The sequence below is a fragment of the Helianthus annuus genome, chromosome 5 (assembly GCF_002127325.2).
Source record: "Helianthus annuus cultivar XRQ/B chromosome 5, HanXRQr2.0-SUNRISE, whole genome shotgun sequence".
In the NCBI taxonomy this organism is placed as follows: Eukaryota; Viridiplantae; Streptophyta; class Magnoliopsida; order Asterales; family Asteraceae; genus Helianthus; species Helianthus annuus.
Genome location: NC_035437.2, coordinates 41,942,988 through 41,965,941, shown reverse-complemented (window position 1 = coordinate 41,965,941; position 22,954 = coordinate 41,942,988). Strand labels below are relative to the sequence as shown.

The window sequence follows — 22,954 nt, the reverse complement described above, 5'->3', positions numbered from 1 at the left end:
GTCAAAGGTGATAAGATTGTTCATGATGCTGGTAATTCAAGTGGAGTTGACTGCAGTATGGGTGGGGCCGAACATATTGAAGGACAAGGAAGCGGGGATAAAAGAGATGTTGAAGAGGTCCATAAGCCGTTGGGTTTAATGCGTGCGATACTGCGTATTAAAGCAGCAGCGGTAGAGGGTGTACGTGGTAGTTCCCCGTACCATTTCAGATTGTCTGTTTTTTATAGTGTGCTTTATTAGCTTATTCTGTTTTAACACGTGTCATATTGCTTTGACAATTGACAGTGGGTCAGACATGCAGTTTGTTAGTAAAGATGCATATAGAGTGGATGCAGCAGGAGATGTACCTCCCCCTGACAATAATGTGGATGCGAAGGACGATGATCAGCAGATCACCGATTTAGAAGCGAATGACGAAAAAATGATAAGATTTACGAAGCACGGTTTATCTGTGATGAAGAGGTAGCCAAAATTGCTGAGATGGAAGTTAAGGCTAGTGAACAGGTAGAAGGGAATGACAATGAAGGTAATCTTCAGAAACCATTTTATTTGTAGGGTTGTAAAAACTATAGAGGCACCATGTTTAGCCATGTCTAATTTATTAAAGAATGTTTATGCAGCTTCGAAAAGTAAGACTGAGAATGAAGTTGCCTTTGCAACTGATGCAAGTAAAGAAGAATCTGGTGGCGTCGTGTATGCCTCTGCGGAAGGTGATGTTATTGACAAGGATGAACAGGTGGTTTTGGATGGCAAAGGCAAGTGTGACCGTGATTGTAACTGTAATTATTTATGCAGCTTCTGATACTAAATTGAGCATGAGATGTGATAAGAATGTTTTATGTAGCTGAAAATAGTAAGATTGAGCATGAAGTACTAGATTCAACGGTGGTAAATAAGGAAGAGTGTGTTGGCGTGGTGGTTGGCTCTGTGGAAGGAGATGCTTTCGATAAAGCGGAGGACGTCGATGGTAAAGGGAAAGCGGCGGAAGAGGAGTGGCAGCCGCATAATAACGGTAAAGATTTTCATGCTATAACATGTGTTAAGTACTTCCCTATTAGGAACATTTAGTGAGTTAACATGTGTTAATCATATGAACAGTGGGCGGAGGCGATATGTTTATTGATGAACATAGTTTCGATGGGCCTAATTGGAGTCTTGGAATGACACAAATTGGTGGTGAATTTGACAAGTCACAGAAAACCGGTACGTAAGAGCATTAAAATAAATAGCGTTGCTGGGTTAGTGGGTGCCATTTAAAATATACTTATTTGAAACGAACGTGCAGGTTGCACAAGTGCGAAGGTGGATGAGATGGCTGGGACAGAAACAGCGCCTGAGCGTTCCGGTAAGCTTTACTATATTTATTTACTGTGAAAGTGTTATATTCGTTACATAGTAACGTGAGTTATTTATTTTATACGTGTTTAGGCGATATGGAGAATACGACAAACATGAGTATGGTTATAATGGTAGAACCAGTTAGCTCATATGACCCCGCAATTGCAATACACAAGGGACAAGGTGGGCTGGAATCATTTGTTGGTGATGCGAATGAGGTGGAGGACAATATGTCGCTTGCACACCGTGTACGTATGTTAGCTAAATTGGGGGCCCAAAAAAGGAAGCTCCCTTTTAGAGAGAAAGTGGCAGCGGAACCAAATAGATCACTTACTATATAAGGTCTGTTGACATGGTTCAGCAATTCACTAAGAAGGAGGCAAATCTGTGGGATTACATATACGCTGATGAATCCCCAATGCACTTGCTATATGGGCATTCTCGTAGGAAGCGGTCAATGGAGGCAAACATGTAAGTAGAACTACAACGGGGTTTATTGTTGTATAATAGGGGTGTAAACCATGAACCAATTGTCCTATGAATTAATTGGTTAATATTTGATTTTTGCCGCAGGAATGAACAGGGTACGTCGTCAGTTGATGATGTAGATAGCCCGATACACATGGCTGTGTAAGTAACATGTGTTAAAAAATGAGTTAAATAACAGTAACATGTGTTAAGATATGCAGTTTAATTTTTAATCTGTACATATGAAACCAGGGAGTTGCTGTTTCGAAGTCCTGCACATGTACAAGCGTCTCGGGCTATGTTCAAGAGTTTAAACGTTGGCAATGAGGTGTCGGATGGTATTATCGACTGTTGGGCGGAGGTGCTAAACTTCCAAGAGAAACGAAAATCAAGGGACGCTTACAGTAGGCAATTCTTTGGTACTAAAGTTGTGGTGAGTGTTTTGTATATAGACATTACGGTGTGGCGAGTGCTTGTCCTTATTAATTTCTCTTTTGTTGCCAAAGTTTCCGTGGATGTTAACAACTGAGGATGGTGGAGTCGAGGCGCGGATGCACAAGTTTCGGGTTGGGATAAAAGGTGCGGTTAACAACGCTGAAAAACTTCCTGACTTTAGAAATCACGACATTGTTTTCTTCCCGATCTTGGAGCACAAACATTTTTACTTGCTAGTGTTTGAGTTACGGGACCCGGGGATTTATGTGGTTGATAATGACAAAGCCAGACAAGGTCAAGTGATAGAAGATAGTGTGTACTACCTCCACAAGGACACCGTATAAGTTTGTAAGTTATTAAAATGAACCATGTTAAACCGAAAGTGTGATAAAATTCCGTGATTTGTTTTTGTATTGAGCATGTCTTTTATATGTATGTGCAGAAAGATATGTTTGTGCAATACCTTCGGGAGGTTGGTTATCCGCGAGCCGATGACATAGACTACTGCAACATCCAGCGTATGCCGGTTAGGTGGGCGACCACAGCAAACACTACTGATTGTGGGGTCTTCTTGATGCGACACATGGAGTGCTACATGGGGAAAAACAAAAGTTTTAATTGTGGGTTCAGCATGAGTGGGGCGAAGAAGATGGCGGAGGTGCGAAAGTTGAGAAAGAGGTATGCCACGCACATCTTATGTTCGGAGGTGAATGTGCTGCTGCCTAAAATCAAGCAGGATTGCCGATTAGAGTAACGTGTGTTAGGGGGTGAATGGTATTTACTTTAGGATAAGTGTAACGTTAACTGTGACAGCTTCGTTTTGGGTGTGACATGTTCTTTGTTTTGGGGATGTTGCTTTAAACTTATTGTGGGTTAGCTGTTTTGTGGGTGTGGCATGTACCAGGTCTTTTGGGGATAGACTATCTATGTGAAAGCTGATGTTTATTAAGTTGGTAATTTTATACTCTAAATAATATTGATGTATTATTGGATGTGTCATTTCCTTATTGATGTAGTTAATGTTTTAAATGAGGCTGTTTTAGATTATATATTGGTAGGTGTAACATTTAAGCAAAAACAAACAAATGCTGCTTCCTGTTTTCAAGGGGGGCACTATTCTAAAAATGTAGTAGGATTATTGGAAGTTGGGTAAAGTAGGTGGCAAGAGTCTACTAACATAGGGGTTGGTGGCTAGAAAACAACTTTATTGGAAAAGGAACCATTGCTTTTTTGCCCCTTATAGTCACATCAAAGTCAAGTCACAACAACTATATTAAATGTATCTATGATATACCTCTATAAGTAGTGTAATGTAGAACCAAGTCATATTATGAAATACTTCACTAGTTCAGTAAGCCAAAAACTTGTAGTGGTTCCAAAGTGTGCTAATGTGATGGACCCTTATAAAAATAAGGTCACGGCTACACCACCAGGCATGGAGCAGCTGAAGCAAAAGGGGAAGGAAGCATGTGAGGGTCAGTACGGGGTATGCTACGAAAGAAGAGTGTTTCACAAGAATCGCCAAGACGTGAAAACTGGAGGCCCGGGTGGTGACGATGCTTCGGAAAGCGGAACGAACAATGTAGCTGATGTAGCTGGTGTTTCACAAGAAGCTAGCCGCCGTACGCAACACGTTTTACCAGAAGTTGAAAGGTTAAAAGGGCTACCAGATGAGTTGGTTAGGTTGCTGACGGATCCAGACCATGAATTATGTGGTTGCCCGTTGTGTCCATACTCACCCGAAACAATCAGGTCCTGGTGCTACCATGACCCATGGGAGAGTGAGCGTAGCCCCTCTCCTCTGTACTTTCATGTTGAGGATGTTGCCACACCATGATGGAGGATAAGAAGGGGTAGTTAGGATGTGGTAAGTGGTTATAACCTGTTGACCCTATGTTTGTAGACGACATACTAACGTCATTTTTCTTGTTCATTTATTATGGTTTTTTTTGGGGGAATGGGTTGATGTGACGGGTCGGTAGTCGATCCATTGTTTTAGTTGCGGTTGTAACCTATTAGTAGAATTTGTGGTTAAGTGGGCTAGTTGTGGAGTTTTCTTATATAACATGATGTGTTTTTATATATAAGCTATTGGTGTGGGGTTAACACCTTTTGTGTTGATCCTTTTACAGTTATGAAAACCCCCTAGTACGGGGGCTAACATGTGTTAAGCATCTGTTTTTCATGCTGTTGTAAAATATAAACCAAAAACACAATTATCCATGGATATAATAATAAGATAAGCCCGTTAATAGCAAACAGAGGTCCACAAAAGTTGGGCTACAAACACAAAAGTGCCGAAAGGCCATAAAGTTTTTACAAGACTAGAAATGATAAATGGGATCAAAATAGTTCCACCTTCTTACACACGTAACAGAAAAAGAGCAGGAGGATGTTAAATGACTGTTACATGTGTGTAAGAAGGCCAAAATGAAGAGAGTCTCCCATTACATAGTAGTAGTAAAACGAAAAATAAAGATTTTAACCAGAGGTGGAGGGACCAGGGGCGGTCTGCCTTTGTTGTTCAGCAGCTACTTTTGCTGCTTTCATTGCGGCCACCTTAACACAGTTGCGTGAGTCGTGGTCGTCGACATACAGACCACAACACTTGCATAAACGAAGCTGTTTTGGACGTTTTGCTGGTTTTGCCTTTGCCTTCTCACCGGGTCCAGAAATGCGAGTATGTGTACCACATCCCTTATTGCGTACAACATTTGGATTAGCAACTTCGACTGGAATGTTGATTGGTTGCCCAACTATCTTTTCCATTTCACACTCTTTTGTTTCATTTTCAATTGTACCCAATGGTTGCTGGGAAAGCACATTGATCTTGAAATCCCGGAGTTGTGCAACCAATTTTGACAACGAATCCTCGTCGGTTCTGGCCACATCAACGCATTCAGTAACGAGGTCGAGGATTTCATTCCGCATAACGGAAGGTGCGTGTGGGTTGACTCCGTATCGGCTGGAAAGTGAAAAAACCTCTTTTGGGAGGGCATCTCGGCGCCACCTATCGTTTATGTATTGTGGTGGTATCTTTGCAATATTTTTCAATCGATAGACGCAAAAGACATGGCGACAGAGATATCCGATACGTGTGAAATTCCTGCATGAGCAACTGGTGGAGTGGTCTACAGTGTTATATGTAACCTGTTAGGAACAGAATGAGAAAAAAGGGCCTTTAGATCTAACGTATGTTAGTGGAGGGGTAATAATGAACATGCCTAACATGTGTTACCTGATAGACGTTTGTGATGTTGTTCCTTTTGTCCAAATGAGTGACGTCTATCAAAAGAGTGGTATTGCTGGACTCGGTTTGGTTTGTGATGTAGCATAAAAACTTCCCTTTAATTATCTCCTTTTGAACTTGTGCAAAAACAGCGTTTGTGTAATTGGCGAAAGCGTGCTGTTCTATCGCTAAATCAGTATTGCCCTTGAACACCGTGGATGAGGTTTTGTACTCCGATACACGTTGCCGATAGCGTTGGCTGTCTACCCTATTTTCAAAGCACAACATAAATTGTACAAGGGTGTTTGCGCTTGTTGAGTTGACCTTGAAGGCAGCGTTAGAGCTTTCATAGCGTGAAGTGGTCTTCATCAAGCAACACATTGGCAGTTCCCTGAAGTAGGCTGGTACCCAAAGATGTTTGAGGTTGTACATGTCGTTCAACCAAGTGTGGTCTTGTAGGCCAAATGTTTCTAGGAGGTCATTCCAGCGGGACTCAAACGTTTCTGGTTTGATATAAACATTCCAAACCAACCGGTGAATGCAGGACCGAACATTAGTGTTGTCAAGAAGGTCCGCAGAGATCTAGTAAAATTTAGGAGATACTAACACATGTTAATTAAACAGTTGAAAAACACTCAAGAAGTCTGTGATGTTGAATAACACATGTTAAAGGCTAACAATTTAACCTAACCTTGGAGGGTAGTTTTTTCATTATATGCCACATGCATAGACGGTGGCGTGATTCGGTGAAGACCATAGGAATAGCTTGAAGCATGGATGGGTCTTGATCACTCAACACGAGAGTTGGTTGAGTACCGTGTGCCTTCAAAAAAGCCTTAAGCAACCACACATAAGATTCAATGGACTCGGTTGATATCAAACCCGCACCAAATGTAACACATTGGAAATGATGATCTACACCCGTGAATGGCACAAAAACCATCTTGTACCTATTAATAAAAATGGATTTGATGTTAACAAAATGTAACACTTTTTTGGTTTAGGTTTGTATACTTGGATATCATGCCTAACACATGTTAAGGGGGACTAACCTGTTAGTGCTGTAAGTCGCGTCGAAGGCGAGGACATCGCCAAAAGCTTTGTAGTTTAGCTTTGAAATCTCATCAGCCCAGAATACAGAAGACAACTTTCCATTCGATACCGTGTAATCGAAATAGAAGTTGGGTAGGTTGTCAAAGCGCTCACGCAAGCGTTCAAGGAAAACTTGTGCGTCGCGTTCACCAATAAAAATTCGCAACTGGTGGCTAAAATTTTTAAAATCCACCGGAGTCCCGTCGACATTGTGATGCCCCCCTTTTAAAGCTACAAGACATCTATAAGCTCTCATGGGTCCGATACGGTTTAGACTCATATTGTGAATGAATTGTTTGGTGGAGAATGACAGCTTCCGTGATATCTTGCTAAGATCACGGTTGTAATTCTCAACAAGTTCATGATTATGTATATCACTGAAACTCAGAACTGTGTATGTATCATTTAAGATTGAGACTAGAATGCTTGCCTTACAGTCACACCATGTAAAGTTGGTTCTCCTAGGCCTAACAGAAGATTCATCTAGTGTGTCAAAAGTCCTCTTGGATTGTGGTTTCCCGTATTTTGAGCAGCGAAGATACTTGTGTGTGGGAATTCCATTCCAAACTTTAGTTTGGCCCTTTTTAACAGAAAAACCAGCTTCAAACGCATAAAGTTCATACATGGAAACAACAGCATCAAATGTCGAATAAGATTTCCCACACACTGGTATGAACTTATCAGCGACGTTAGGAATCCAGTAACGGGTTCCCTGAGGCGTATCAAAAACGAAGTGTGGATGCACTGGCCCTGCATCAAAAAACAAAAAGGTTATGAATCTGGTATATGGCAGGACAAAATGTTAGATCGCTGTTACATGAGTATAAAACTGTGCTGCCATGGAAAAAAAATACCATCTAAATGGGTGCGAGATGATTCAGCGAACACAGAAGGGCCCTGAGGTGATCCAGAACCAGCACCCGGCATGTTAGCGTAGCCAGAATCTTGGGATGCTACATGTCAAACATTATGCAATATGTTTGATTTATGCCATATTTGGGGAAGAAAAAAAAATAAAAAGAGTGTATAGAAAAACTAACCTTGATCATTAACCATAACCTCGTCAGCATGGAAACCGCTGTTCATGAAGTTGTTGCAGATCAGAAAATCCGGTGATCTCAAGGGCACTACAGATGATCGAGAACCATCAACTTCCATGTAAGTATATCCAGAAGCTTGCCATGCAGTATATTTTGTATTATTCTATTAGAAAAATTTCATATACAAACAAAAAACATATATTGGAGAGATATATGTTAGATAAAGAGAAAAACCTTGAACATTTAATTCCTCATCATTATGGCAGTCACTGCTAAGGAATCTGTTGGGGAAACTATGGATCGGCGACATTAACTCCAATGTTGGTGGATTTGTCTCCATGGAAATTAATGGAGGAAGCATGAACTTGTTGAGATGATGTTAATGGAGATATGTAAAAAGAAATTATGAAAAAAAAATATGGAGATGGGTAATTTGTACACTGGAGTTGATGGGCATTAATTATTAAAGTCGAATCAAGTTGGGAAAGTATCTTGGGTTGGGACAATTACTGATTTACCCTTCTATTCAAAAAAGTAGATGAAATGGATATGGATACGTGGACATATGAGAGCCACATGTTGAGTTTGCTAAGTTTCTTAAAAAAATGGGGTTTTTTATAGAGCATTGTCCTATATATATATATATATATATATATATAGGGTCAGGATTTACAGAGAACGGTGAAAAGTGTGAGAACGATGAGAACAATTTTGGTGGTGACATGTGGCATTGATGTCAAAAAACCCACTCACATGAACTGGATGTTCAATAAAACGCCATAAAAACACCCAATTCAGAAAAACGCCATGAAAATACCCAGTTAAAACGCCATAAAACACTCAAAAAAGCTATTGTCATGCACGCACAAAAAAGCTATTTTTGTGCTATAATTTACAACAGCTCAAAAAAACCATTTTTTTTAGCCATATAGCTCCCAGTTAAAACGCCATAACAAAAAAAGCTATTTTTTGAGCTATAATTTACAACAGCTCAAAAAAACCATTAACAATTTTGGTGGTGACATGTGGCATTGATGTCAAAAACCCACTCACATGAACTGGATGTTCAATAAAACGCCATAAAAACACCCAATTCAGAAAAACGCCATGAAAATACCCAGTTAAAACGCCATGAAAATACCCAGTTAAAACGCTATAAAACACTCAAAAAAGCTATTGTCATGCACGCACAAAAAAGCTATTTTTGTGCTATAATTTACAACAGCTCAAAAAAACCATTTTTTTAGCCATATAGCTCCCAGTTAAAACGCCATAACAAAAAAAGCTATTTTTTGAGCTATAATTTACAACAGCTCAAAAAAACCATTTTTTGAGCCATATAGCTCAAAAAAACGCCATAAGCTCCTAGTTAAAAAAACGCTATTTTTTTGAGCTATAATTTACAACAGCTCAAAAAAACAATTTTTTTTTTGTGCCATATAGCTCCCAGTTAAAAAAGCCATAACAAAAAAAGTTATTTTTTGAGCTATAATTTACAACAGCTCAAAAAAAACCATTTTTAGCTCCTAGTAAACGCCACGCCAAAAAAAACTATAATTTATAACAGCTCAAAAAACCATTTTTTTGTGTCTAACCGCCTAAATTAATATTTTTTGAGCTTAGAAAAATCATAATTTGTACTGTATAAACGCCATAAAACACCCAGTTCAGAAAAACGCCATGAAAATACCTAGTTAAAACGCCATTAAAACACCTAGTTCAGAAAAACGCCATGAAAATACCTAGTCTAAAATGCCATAAAACATCCAGTTCCGAAAACGCCATAAAACCCAGTTATTTTTTTTTCGAAAAGTATATCAATAGTATACTCGTTGGAAAGATAAAAAATGCTGAGTTTTATGGTGTAATTTTTTTTGAAAAATAATCACGTATAAAAAAGTTATTGTTGTTTAAATATGATGGGGGAAAATGGCATGCGATTGGCATGTGCACCTTTGTTTGGATATTCCTATTTTACCCTTCCTGGTAGTTCCAAGGCCCCTATTATTTATAAAAATGCCACCACATCAATCTCCGCCACAAACCACTAAGATCTTGTGGTTGAGAATCGTTCTCACACTTTGAGGCGTTCTCTCCTGATCTTGTTACTATATATATATATATATATATATATATATATATATATATATATATATATATGACTCAAATGTAGTTTAAGAGATAAGTTAAACTATTAAATGGTAAAAATTCTTAGGCTATTTCATGTTGATATATATATATGTTACGTACATATATTTTAAACCATATAGTTATACAGTACCAAATATTTTTGTACATATTTCTATTTTATGTAGGAAATATCATTTGTTTCATTAATACAAGTTATAAAATATAAAATATAAAATATAAAATATTTTATATATATTTGCACACTTTCCATGTGTATGTAAATGTACATGTGCTTATATGGGTATACAATAACAAAAATATTTTCATAGTGTTATTATGAAAATCCTATTTTAATATTGTATTAAACAATAAACCTGTTTTAAGTATGCTAAGATATTATATTTTAACAAAATTAATATAATTATATATTTCGTCAAAACTTTGACAAAAATATATATTTAAGTCGAGTAAAATTTTAGGTTATATGATAAATCATAAAATATATCACTCGTATCAAGTAATATTTTATATTATGATGTTTCAGAGGTATCATACCTGAATTGTGTTATCTTATATTAATATCTTTGATTAAGATATTAATCATAATATTATTATTAATATTATAAGATTTATATTGAAATATATTCATATAAATATATGGGTATGATATTTATCCTAACAACAGCTTTGTAATACATGGCCTCTACGCCCTATCAGAATCAAATACAAAGTCCGTTACATTACCTTTATATTTTATTACAAATGCATGCAATTCCTTTTGGTAAGCACAAAAACACTATGGTAACATAACACAAGTCTCATGAACGGTCTGCGTTCACAGGTACCGCGCAAGGTCCCGCCCTACGTTCACACATGAGCTTTATACCATCTTCATTTGTCTTACCTAAGCAAAGTAATTGTACTCATGCAAACATTGTAACTAAAAACATACCATTTATAAAAGTTACTTGCACAGCAGCGCATTAACGAAAAATTACATGCGCGGTAGCGCATCGAAAAAAGTTACTTGCGCAACAGCGCAATAACAAAACATTACAAACGGGATCTACATCCCAAACCTATTCAACTAAACATGTTCAGCAACCACAAAATACAAAACAACCTATTCTAGGTCTTCATCGTCATCCGTCTCATCTGGAAGAATGTCCTTCAATTGTGGCACAAAGTCATCAGACTGGAGTGCAGCAGTTACCAAATCCATCACTGGAAGGCGCAAGTTGTTATACTCCGTCTTAGCAGCAGCATGGGCGGCCCCAGTATCAACCCCACGCATGGCAGATCTGCTGTTATCCCAGTTAACCTTCAGCGCATCATTCACATGCTGGGTACATTACGCATACCCCTGAGTGTATCCATCACTACGCGCGGTGACCATCAGATTGGCAACAGTTTGATCCAAGTCGATAGAGTTGAGGATCGAATTTGCAACCTGCGCAACACAAAAAATCACAATAAGAAGATGCGCAAACTTATCAGAAATATTACAAGGGGTTGACACTTACATTAATAATCCCATGGTGCCTCATCCATAACATATCATTTTTCAAGGGTTCAACCAAACTCTCCGCCATCACCCGAGCAGTTTCAGAATTCTCCAGTTTCTCCTCAGTCTCGGCAAGACGGCGGGAGGTTTCGACCTTTTCAACCCTCTCAAGCTGCAAATCTTTTTTGGCAGACCCAAGCTCCGCCTTGGTTTGTTCCTGATCAGATAATAAAGAAGTGAGTTCTTCTATCTCCTTATTTCTAAGGGCAAGAGTGGCGCAGGTTTGTACCTCTCTTTGCTCGCTTCTCTCTCGGTGGGAACGGGCTTCATCATGGGCCGCCTCGGCCTATGTCTTCTCTTTCTTCAGCTTTTCACTCTCATCATTGAGATTGTTGATACTGTTCCGAAGACCTATCTTCTCACTATTGTCTTTATCACAAATTTCTCTCCAACGCTTTCGCTCTTCTGAGAGAAGAGCAGCTTCGAATTCAGCTTTTCTTTTCCATCCTGCAACAGACCACTCCTCAGTCTTCTGCTCGCTCTCAAACTTGGCTTGATCTGACACCAAATTGGCTCTCAATAGGGCAACCTTTGCCTTCTCTTCAGAACCTTCCTTCTTTGAAGTTTCAAAAGCAGCCCACTCCATGTGCATACTGCGTCATTCGCGCACTATACGGTGGGTTGTGGAAGTTGAGCTAGCAGTTTCTTCAAGATAGGCGTGATAAGTTTGATCATGGGTACGCTCCTCTTGAAATTTAATTTCGGTGGGAGGAAAAACATCTTGCAACCAATCTCGGCAAACCTACCAGTCAGAAAAGGTATCGCCTCGCTTAAGCTTCCACACAGGCGCATGAATATCGAAAGCTATTTTCTCTGAATAAGATCGATAGTAGTAATCCCCCAGAGTTTCCTCCGGGCGGATAGGAGAGTCTTCCTCATCATGACAAATGAAGCCCTGATCAACGCCAACTGGGCTTTTCTTAACATCATCTCTGGGGGGAGCAGAAATAGTTGCGGAAAAAGGGATGGTTATCACAGGATCCTCCTGAATGGATTTTCCTTTCTCTGGCTCATGCACCACAATCTCAGGAGACTTGGGCTTGGTAGCACCAACGTCGGCAGTCTCCGCTTCCACAACCTTCTCCGCATCTAACTCAACTGTAACAGGCTCCTCCACTCCAACAGCCTTCTCTACCTCCGCTTTTGCAGCCTTGGTACCCTCCAGCTGTTCTTTAATAGAGCGCGAGGTGGTGATGGCAGAAGATCATCATTAAAAATTGATGGTGATTCCACGCGAACAGAAGAAGTCAGTTTTTCTGCAAAATAAAAGTTCACGTTATCTTAAGACTATGAGGAAACAAAAGTCAAGAAGACACTCACCAGGAGAAAGCTTCGTAGCAAGAGTATCTAAGTTACCCTTCTTGATAATTTTTTTCCAGGTCAACTTCTTGGCGGGTTGCGCCACAGCTTCACTCTCGGGTTTCCTCTTCACTGCTTTAGTTCTCCGCAAGGGCTCTGGACTCGATTCCAAGTTAATGGGGTCATCAGGGTTCGACGCCGGAATATCCGCAGTATCACGAGGTTCCGCCTTCGGTTTTCTCACAGCTACAGGCGCAAGTCCCTGTAATGTATCAGACACCACTACGTAATCACACCAAGGGTCAGAAACAAGGCGCGTACCTTTCTTTTTCTCTTCCCTGAGAACGTCCGCCTTCAATGTTTCAAGCTTCTTGGGCGCAGCAGTAGCAATCGGCACACGTTTCTTTTTCCTTGACTCAGGGCCTATGCCTAGGTTTGTCAATTCACATATTCAAAAGAGAATATTGCAATATTACCCAACGCGCAAATATCAACAAAAAGTAATGTTGCAATATTGTTCAAAAATATAAAAAGAGCATACCAGCACCAGAAGCAGGCTATGCACTCAAATCCACATCCCTTGGAAGCACAAAGTTCCTTGCTATTTGATAATACAAGGGGTCCTCATTAGCACCCTTCTTTACAGTTGACATCTTCCCGCACTCTCTTTTGTACGCCATAACATACAGAGCAACAACTGAAAAAGGAAACATAAATAACAGTTCTGCTACAGATAGAAAACAAAAGAAGAAAGATCTCAGGACTTACTCTTGTCATCCTCCATGTACATCAGTTTATTTTGACGATCCATCTTCCAGTGCAAACGCATCCCTGCAGCAACTAAAGCCCTTTCCGGTAGCTCGATAGAAGGAACATCCTTCATATCTTGGTACCATACCTTCGATTCCGGTGTTTTAAGGGTTTCCGTCACAATGTCTTCGGCACCTCGGAAGAACATCTTCATCGGAATCACTCCGGCTTTGATATAGAAAAACTTGGGTTTCCATTCATGAAAAGATTTTGGAGGTACAAGCAGAACTTTCTTGGCGGTTGGGCGTTGGGCAAATGAGTAGAAGCCTTGAGCACAATGGAGTTGATAAAAAACTCGGAAACGATCAACAGTAGGTTCGATGTGCATCGATCGGCAGAGAAACTCGAAATGACGGATTCGCACCATCCCCATCGGGTTCAACTGCGAAATATGGAATTTATAATAATTCAGAATATCAAGGAAGAACTTTGTTGCCGGCAATCGGAAGTTGCCCTCAGAAAAATAATCCCAGAACAATGTGATATAACCGGTCGGAGCCTGTGCCGCCGTCTGTCCGTCTTCTGGGTATACCGCACCCCAACTTTCAGGAAACTTGAAATTCCACCTACTTGCCACGAGCGCATAGGAGCAACACTGGACTGGGGGGACTTGAAGGGGTATGGTCCCAAAAACCCTTCACAAGCGCATAAGACCATACCCTAACTTCATTCCAAAGAACATCTCAAACAGAACCTTGCGCGCTTGCGCAACGGTTCTAAAAAAGATCTGAGAAAGAACACTATTCGAGGACCATGCGCCGGAAGAAAAGAGAGACAAATATTCAACAAACACCCTTGCGCGGGCCTGCGCAAGGGTACAATTAGGCTTGAAGATAAACTCCTGAACATCTCTGCGCGCCTAAAATCAAGACCTGAACAAAAAAAATCTTTTCTGTTACAACAGAATGGACACGTGGCAAATGCATAAAGGTTTACAGCTGTATATCTTCTAGAAGGATTTTAAACGCTCACCATGCATGGCCATTCGGTTACAACTAATTGTGATATGGCATGATCATGGATGATCATCTAATCACGATGATGGTACTCACTTGAAGATAGATCTACACAAAACCACTTTCCACGTGGCATCTCCCCAGCCGTCGATCAAACTCACAATCCGTGTGCATGGATGTGAAGTTAACTATTGATGGAAAAGTGGAATAACCACTAACGGAAAAGTGCTTTCCGTCACCTCTCCATTACACCATTTTCCCACAAAAAACCAGCTATAAATAAGGCACTGCAGGTATGATCTTGACAAGTTACACTTCACTTACTCTCACTTTTACTACTTTATCTTCTTCCTTGAGATCACTGTATTATTCTCACGTCGGAGGGTGATCTCGGAGAGAACCCCCATTCTCCCCGTGGCGAGCCTAACGGCTTTCTGTTTTGCAGTGATCACCGGAAAAGAAAGCTAGCCAACCAACCGAATCAACGAGAGGATTAACCCGTTTTATGCAGAGACAAAACCCCCGATCTGATTGACTCCGGTCTAATTAGATCTCTGTTTCTTCAATAATATATCAGAAAAATTAATAAGACATAACATTACTAATATATCACCGTTATATATATATAATGTTAAACATAGCATAACTATAAGATACAAATATTGGTTACACATAATGGGAATTCAAAATTTGTTAGAATGGCAATAAAATCTAATATAAATATTAAGATTTTATTTTCACAGAATAATACATAAGGTATTAATTTCCTAACATAAATGTTTAAGGTTTAGGTATTAGAAGAACACTTAAATGAGTTAAACAAGTGGCTTGGCTCTGATACCACCTTCTGTCACAGCCCCCGACCCCACCCTGGGAGCGGGAGCCGTGAACCAGTCAGATGGTATCGGTGTTTATTAATTACACAGCGGAAAATTTTCATCAGGACCATAGTTAGGAAATAATTACAGAGTTTCAAAACACCGAATTTTTATAATAAATAAATGGGAGAGAACCCAGGTTTTATTCAAAATACATTTATAGGGATCAACCCTAATTATTAAAAACATGATCTCCTTTTTATTTAGGTAACTTTTATAGCCACTTCTTTAAGCTTTAGGTGCTCCATAGCTGACTTCTAATGGCTTTCACATTAAGTTACCTGAAACGCATTTGAAAAAGGTTTTATCAGCAAGAAATACTGGCGAGTACATTCCAATTTATAAAAACTTTAATTGTTATAATATTACAGTATTAAGGGCGATTACAATGTTTATATCTACCAATATTCTCATTCAGTACTTGCCACTCGACCGGATCTGTGGCTATGGTCATATCACACATTGGCTAACTCATTGTCCAATTGTGAAGGTTATCAAGTAATGTATATAAAACCCCATAATACCGGCAGCAATTGTAGAATTACAAAGACTTAATCACTGTAATTATAACTGATAAATATTTAGAGTTTTGAAAAACATTTGTAATAAGGGCTCACAAACTGTGAGAAAAGAGAATGGACTCACATTGTAGACTTAGGTATTTCTACGGGCTTCCTAGTAATATTTCTTGATTATTTTCTTGAGTTTCATGAAAAATATACAATGCACACGTGTTAGTAAGATAACCCAAATCACATTAGCCATACAACAAGAGACAGAACTCCAACAAACTGTGTCAGGCAAAGCCTTGACATGCGTTACGGAGTCCTAGATCAATCGGGCAGAGTATCGACTTAGTGTCCAGGGGTTAAAATACTTACAATGTGAGTGTCAGGAACGGTTCTAAAAGATGAAGAACGTGGTGCGAATCGATCAATACAGAGGTGCGGAATCCCTTGGCATCGTCAGAGAATCATCAACAACGATATCAACGATAAACATGTCCAATTTCATTCACTGATATGAAAGTACAAAGATCCTGATGACAACTGGAGAGAGCTTCGCTACACAATCTGCAAAAGGTTCTAGATAATGACCCATACACTACTATTTATAGGCAATCTTGGGAGAGGAGGTGTCATCCGGTTGGATGGTCATCCGTCCGGATGACCATCCATTCGGATGACCTATGTCATCCGACCGGATCACATTAACATTTTAACGTTTCGTTCTCCCGTTTTGTCTAGATACAAAATACATACAAACAAAACTGTACAACGACACATACATGACAAAATGTGCAGACTCGATACAGACTGAAGCTACTAGCATAATGTACTAACAGACTCCCCCTTGGATGTAGCTGTAGTCTTCATTCCTGCATAGTCTTCACTGCACCTTCCTGCAGCGCCTACTAGCTTTAGCTTTCTGCCTCCTTGCTTCTGCCTTTTCTGCTAACATTTTTAACCTTAGAGGCCTTCCAATCTCATTCCAATACTTCCTGTACTCAGGATCTCAGGATCTCCATCCCTCTTTCTATCCCACCTTGGGATCTTTTTCTCTTCAGACTCTATTGACGTTTGATCTGTCGGTGGAGGCCTTAGAAGTTTTCTTCTTCCTAGAACAGCAGCTCTTTCAGCTATTTTTTTGAACTTCTCGCTTCTCTTTTCTTTCTTTAGGAACTCCTCCAACTCTAAGTCTCTGAACTTAGTCTGCCAATATCTACCAGAGTTTATATCCTTTGCAAAGCATAGATTCGCCATCTTCTGATATTGTTGCGCTTGAGCTTTGTCTGGCCCATCATATACAATCTTGTTAAAGAATAAGCAATCAATATCCTTCTTCGAACAGTTAACCAACCACAAAGGATCTAACACGTTTATGCGCCTTGTTTCTCCAGTCTTCTTAACATACAAAGATATCACCGCTTCCGCTGTGCTTTGGTTGTAAATCCAACCCTTGAAGTCATCATGGAAATCTTGTTCCATTGCACGTAGCGGCATGTTCTTTAACATCTTGGCAGCTTTATCTGCAGAGTAATATCTTTCTCACCTGTTACTGGATAAATCTTGATAGTTTGCTTTGGAAAATGCGGCTTCCAATCAGGGAATTTGTTCTTTACCTGGAGCTTGATGTAGTTCCACAATTTCTGGTCATGCATCTTCACATTTGGACAATAGTAGAACTGTTTGATGTTTTTAGTTTGCACGAGCTCCTCCACATCCCACCATGGGAGTGTCTTTATATCAGATAAGAACTCAAAGTATTGAACTCCGTGCTCCCTTCGTATAGCATAAACCCGTAAATCTTCAAGATAACCCCAAGAAAGAATATCACCCAGAGATTTATCTGGATGATCCGTGAAATATTGAAGTGGTCTCTTGTACTTTCTCTCCTTCGGCGTCACTTTAAACCAATTCTTCCTTCCTTCTAATAACTCTTCCTATGGAACTGTCTCTGGAATACCTTTAGTACTTATCTTTTCCACCACTTTCCTCCTAACTTCATCTTCGTTACGACTCTTAAACATTTCAGCGAATGTCGAAAAGGTATCATCAACACCCGAATAGTGAAAGGGTGTGTCTTCATTAGAGATATCAGATCCTTCTTCAATAATAACATCTTTAAAGTTGTCTGCTTCATTTGCAAAATTGAAAGTATATTCTCTTTCAGACGATGGAGGAATATCATCCTCTATATCAAACTTTAGGTTCCCATCCTCCATCCCCAACTCTTCTAACATCTCCTCTCTTGTTCTAGGCACCTCTAACTCCCCCTCAAACGAAGAATGCAAGTAAATAACTTTGGGCTGAGTTAGGAATACCTGATCAGCATGTTGTTTCCCAGAAGAAGAAGAAGACTCATGCTATTGATCTTCCTGTTGTTCATTCAACTAGTCGTTCAGGAAGTCGTTGAAAGTATATTGAGTAGTCGGCTTCACAACTAGCAATCCCGTTGCCCCTTGATCATCATCATCATCATTGTTGGGATCATAGTCGTCAATATCGTCAAACAATTGCTCCAATTCCTCATTATCTATCTTTTCTTCTTCTTCTTCATGACGCTTCTCGATGATCTTACGTCTATCAAGCTTGATCTCTTCAGGAGTCACATCAATCACGTCACCAACAGCTATCATTGCAAGTGGGTTAGAATTTGTAGTACCTTCAGCTTCAGGTTAAACTTGTTGGCTAGAAGACCCAAGAATTTCTTCATTATCAATCACAACACTTTTCTTCTTCTGTGTTGCTTCTTCGGCCAACTCCTTTTCTCTTTGAACTCTTCGTGCCTCGACCCTTTCAATCTCCAAATCATTATACACAGCTTGGACATTGATTCCAAGCTTATGTTCCATCACAGTATACAACATATTCAACTGTTCATCTTTTACAACTTTATCTGCCCTCAAGGCTTCTATCTCTTGCCTTAATACCTTATTTTAATTTGAAGACGACTCATGCAGCTCGCCGATCATTTGATGCAATGTTTTGTTGACTTCATTCATGTTCTCATACTTGGCATTTATTTCATTAAACTCTGCAGTGAGAGTGTCATTGACTTTAGCATTATCACCAAGATCAACAGTCAAATCATCAATTCTTTCAGCATGATCATTCACTACTTTCTTCAGTTCTTCATTCTCTGCCAATTCTTTCTCAAGCTTCTTTTTCAGTTCATCACATTCAGCTTCTACTTTCGCCTTAGCTTTTTCTAGAATACTCACTCTCTTTGTAAGAAGATTTATCTTGCCTTCATTGAATAAGTCGCCAACATCATCCAAACTTACAGGCCCTGGTCTAAGATTATCAGGAAACCTAGGAAAACCTTGGCTTGAACTTGAAGTAGTTTCCTTCTTTGCATATGTTGGTTCTTTAGGATCATCTGGAATACGAATAGTTAGATTGACTGGTGGTGGTGGTGGTGGTGGTGTAGACTCTCTTTCACCCATATACTCTACCTTATCATCACTTTTCTCAGCTTCAACATTGGTGTCAACACTTTGAACCTTGGACCCTCTGTCGTTTCAACCTCAGGTGCTCTAACACTTTTAACTTCAACCTCTGGATCCTTTACACTTTGAACTTGTTAAACTTCTGGAGCTTTAACACTTTGAATTTTAGGCACTGTTGCTGCTCCCTTCCTTGCTCTAACACTCCTTGGAATAACACCTGTAGGATGTGCTTTGCGCTTTCGAATAACTTTCTTTTTCTTTTCTTGAGGTGATGGCTCATAAGTTGAATCTTCTTCATCAGAATCCTTCTTCTTTTTCCCGAAACATATGAAGTAGGTGCAATCATAGTTGGATCAATCTCGTCACTTTCTATTTCACTGGAATCAGATTGCACAACACCTTCAACTTCCTTTTCTTTCAAACTTTCAGCTTCAACGTTCTTTGCAGAAGTTTCAGCTTCCTTTTCAGCTTCTTTTGCAGCTTTAGCATCCTCATGTTTCTTTAAATAGTCTTCAATAGATATGTTCAAAAGATCAACACCTTGTTGGACTGTGAAGAAACACTGGTTCAACAGATCGGAATCAGTTGTACCAGGGGGTTTGAATCCGCATAAAAGGTTCGTTCTCTCTCAATTGGCTCAGTGGTGATCGGACTACTTCTCCGGCTATTCTGCAAAACAAAGCACCGTTAGCCTCGCCAAGGGGAGAAGAGGGTTCTCTCCTTGACCCGACTCCGGTGTGAGAATAAGTATTTGTATGGAGAAGATAAAGGTAATTGAGTAGTGAGATTGGATCTGAGTTTATACCTGAAAAGTTCTCCTATTTATAACCGAGAGTTTTGGAGGGAAAATCTGTTATTGAAAAGATAACGGAAGATGCTAACACCGTAGCGGTTACTTCTCCTTCCGTTGAGTCTTTTTACTTTTCGTTAAGTTACTTTGATCCGACGTGAGTGCACACGGATCACGACTTGATCTACGGTTGGGGAATTGCCACGTGGAAAGTGGTTTGAGTGGAGATCATTCTCCAATTACATGTTATCGTTGTGATTTCAGGAATGTTTGTGATGATGACACGTGTCCAGACGGTTATAACCGTCTGGGTGGTGCACGATTGTATTTCTTCTAGAAGATTACTGCTGTAATCTGGTGTGACACTTTACATTGTACCCACGGTTGGATAGATCCCAAGTATGGGTAAAATAATATCCAAGTCTGGATATTTGGGTGGACGTTTTGGTTTCAGGGTTTTGACCCTTGCTAAATGGAAGATGGCGCAAGGGTTCAGGTTTCCCTTTGGGCGCGCGACTATCGTTTGTTAGTTTCTTTCTTCCTTATGTAAGACCAATGCGCGGCCGCGCAAGGTTTAGAAGGGTTGAAAGACCGGTTGGTGGTATGGTCCCTATCTCTTTGTGGGATTTTTGGGACCTTACCCCTTCAAGTCCCCCCAGTCTAGTGTTGTACTTATGCGAATAAGTGGAGCACTGGACTTAGGAGAGAGATGGTTTTTGAGCGCGAAAGAAAGAAAGAAGAAAAAAAGAGAGACTTTTATGAGATGACTCTATTTTATTCTGGGAATTTTGGAAATCTTTTGTCTTTATAGGACGGTACAGCTAGGACTGTAGGTCAAGCTGACACTGTCAGGTATATGCTGCTTTTCGTGCCTTTCACGCACGTGTGCAGACGCGTGTGTACTTTTCCTGCTCTGTTGAGGGATTGTGATACCGAAAAATTTGCTGTGACGGTTCCCGATGCTTATTTATTGCGATGAGTATATAACGTTTGGGTAACCTCCTAATGTCATCATTGTTCCGTTGAAACTTTTCCCCTTCCTTTCTTTTCTTGAGAAGTCCATGATTCTTCTTTTTATGTCGACCGGAGAAAATCAAGAAAATCTTGCTGAAGAGATGTCTTCTGAACTTCCACCTTTGAAGTGGCCGAGGGGGTCCTTTGATGGTTTGATGCGAAATCTTAACTTTCCGGAAAGTTAGGGTGCTCTGTACCCTGAAGAAGGGCAAACAGCGGCAGATGCTCCGTCTGGGTACATCACCCTTTTCTGGGATTTCTTCTGTGACGGCAACTTTCGTTTGCCTGCGACGACGTTTCTTCTTGACATCCTTACATTTTATAACATTCATCTTTCCCAACTGCATCCTGTTGGTATGGTTAGGGTTCGACATTTTGAGTTCGTGTGTCGGACTATGAATATTGAGCCGACCGTTCCTCGATTTAGGGTTTTTCACCAAATGCACTGTACCCAGGGGTTTTACTCTTTTGTTCAGAGAGCTTCTGCAAAGAAAATTTTGCTCAATCCTCCGAAATCCTTCCACGATTGGAAACATAAATTTTTCTTTATGAACGCCGGAGTGATTCCGATGAGGATGGTGTTGAGGGGAAAAGAGGATGTTCCTATTGAAACACTCCAGACCCCTTCTGAGGAGACTTGGTATCAGGATCTGAAGAAAATACCTAATATCGCTTTACCGGAGAAAGCCCTTGTCGGAGCTGGAATGAGTTTAAACTGGAAGATGGATCGGGACGACAAGCCTGTCTACACCGAGGGGGGGTCATGGTACGGTTTTGAGTTTAAACTGGAAGATGGATCGGGACGACAAGCCTGTATGTTTTTTCCTGCAGTTGTTTCACTGTATGTTGTTGCTTATAAAAGAGAAGGGGGGAGGATGGGTACCACCAAGAAAAATCCTGATGAAGAACTTTGGTACGACCGTATTGCAAAGAATTTTTCTTTTCCGCGGGACTCGGATCTGTCTGATCCTCCTGCTGCTGGCGCAGGTAAGATTGTGTTCGTTGTTTGTCCCAATTTTTCTCTTCATGCTTTAATTGTTCTTTGCGCTTTGTAGGTGAGTTGTCAAACTTGGGCGTAGGCCCTGAGAGGAAAAGGCGCGCTACGGCTAGTAATGTTGCGCCCAAGAAAGGTGATGTCGGAAAGACTCAATCTTTCAAAGCTAGAAATGTTGAGAAGAAAGGTATGCGCCATTCTTCTGACAAGTGTGATTATGTGGTGGTCTCTGATACTTTGGAGGGTCTTACGCCTGCAGTTACTATTCGGCGACCGAAATCAGAGCCGAAAGATTCAGCTGATATTCCTCCATCCAACCCGGATGATCCAATTGACTTTGAATCTAGTCCTCAGCATTTGGTGTAGAGAGGAGCAAGCAAGAGAAAACAAACTGATACTAACGCGGAGGATCAGCCTCCTAAAAAGATTCAAAGAAAGAAGATTACTCGAAGGGGGAATCTTGATGCTTTTGTTACGGAATCTGTTCCTGGTAAGCAGCATTTTTTCTTGTTTCCTTTTTACGGGTTAGATTCTTATGGATTCTTGTTCTTACAGTAACTCCTGTTGCTCCAACCCCTATCGATGTTCAAGCTATGACACATGAAGAACTTCCTCCTACTCCTCCGCATGCTTCTGCAACTGTCCAATCAAACACTGCAGAAGGTGCTGATGATGGTGCAGAGAAGCCTGTTGAAATTGAGAGGCCTGCTGATGTTGGCCTAGGCAAGGTGGATGATGCGGAGAATCCTTCGGCTCCTGAGGTGGTTACTCAAGACCAAGGGAAAGGGTCAACCGAAAAAATTTCTACTCCCGCTTCTTCAGATACTACAACGGAGCATATTGAGAAGACAACAATTGAAGAACAAAACTCATCAGCTGGTGCCAGTAAGCAATCTCCTATCCGTCCAGAGGAAACTTTGGCTGATTATTATTATCGGAGCTATTCGGAGAAGGATGCTGCTGAT

The 22,954-nt window shown here is 40.3% G+C and overlaps 1 protein-coding gene across 1 annotated transcript; it reads right to left on the bottom strand.

Moving 5' to 3' along the window:
- Window positions 1–4,722: 4,722 nt before the first annotated feature.
- LOC110943558 (protein FAR1-RELATED SEQUENCE 5-like) lies at window positions 4,723–7,942 on the bottom strand. The gene is made up of 7 exons (XM_022185300.1): window positions 7,837–7,942; window positions 7,603–7,737; window positions 7,417–7,515; window positions 6,523–7,312; window positions 6,162–6,420; window positions 5,480–6,052; window positions 4,723–5,391 (listed from the first exon to the last, which is right to left on the bottom strand). The coding sequence occupies exons 1-7, from the start codon at window positions 7,940–7,942 to the stop codon at window positions 4,723–4,725; spliced, it is 2,631 nt and encodes an 876-aa protein (XP_022040992.1).
- Window positions 7,943–22,954: the final 15,012 nt, after the last annotated feature.

Bases quoted from the DNA above. Each gene is read 5' to 3' on its own strand.
- LOC110943558 (XM_022185300.1), bottom strand. From the start codon at position 7,942: ATGGAGACAAATCCACCAACATTGGAGTTAATGTCGCCGATCCATAGT. The intron at 7,738-7,836 runs GTTTTTCTCTTT...CTGCATGGCAAG, and splicing joins TGAGGAATTAAATGTTCAAG to CTTCTGGATATACTTACATG. The intron at 7,313-7,416 runs GTATTTTTTTTC...TTTTTGATGCAG, and splicing joins ATCTCGCACCCATTTAGATG to GGCCAGTGCATCCACACTTC.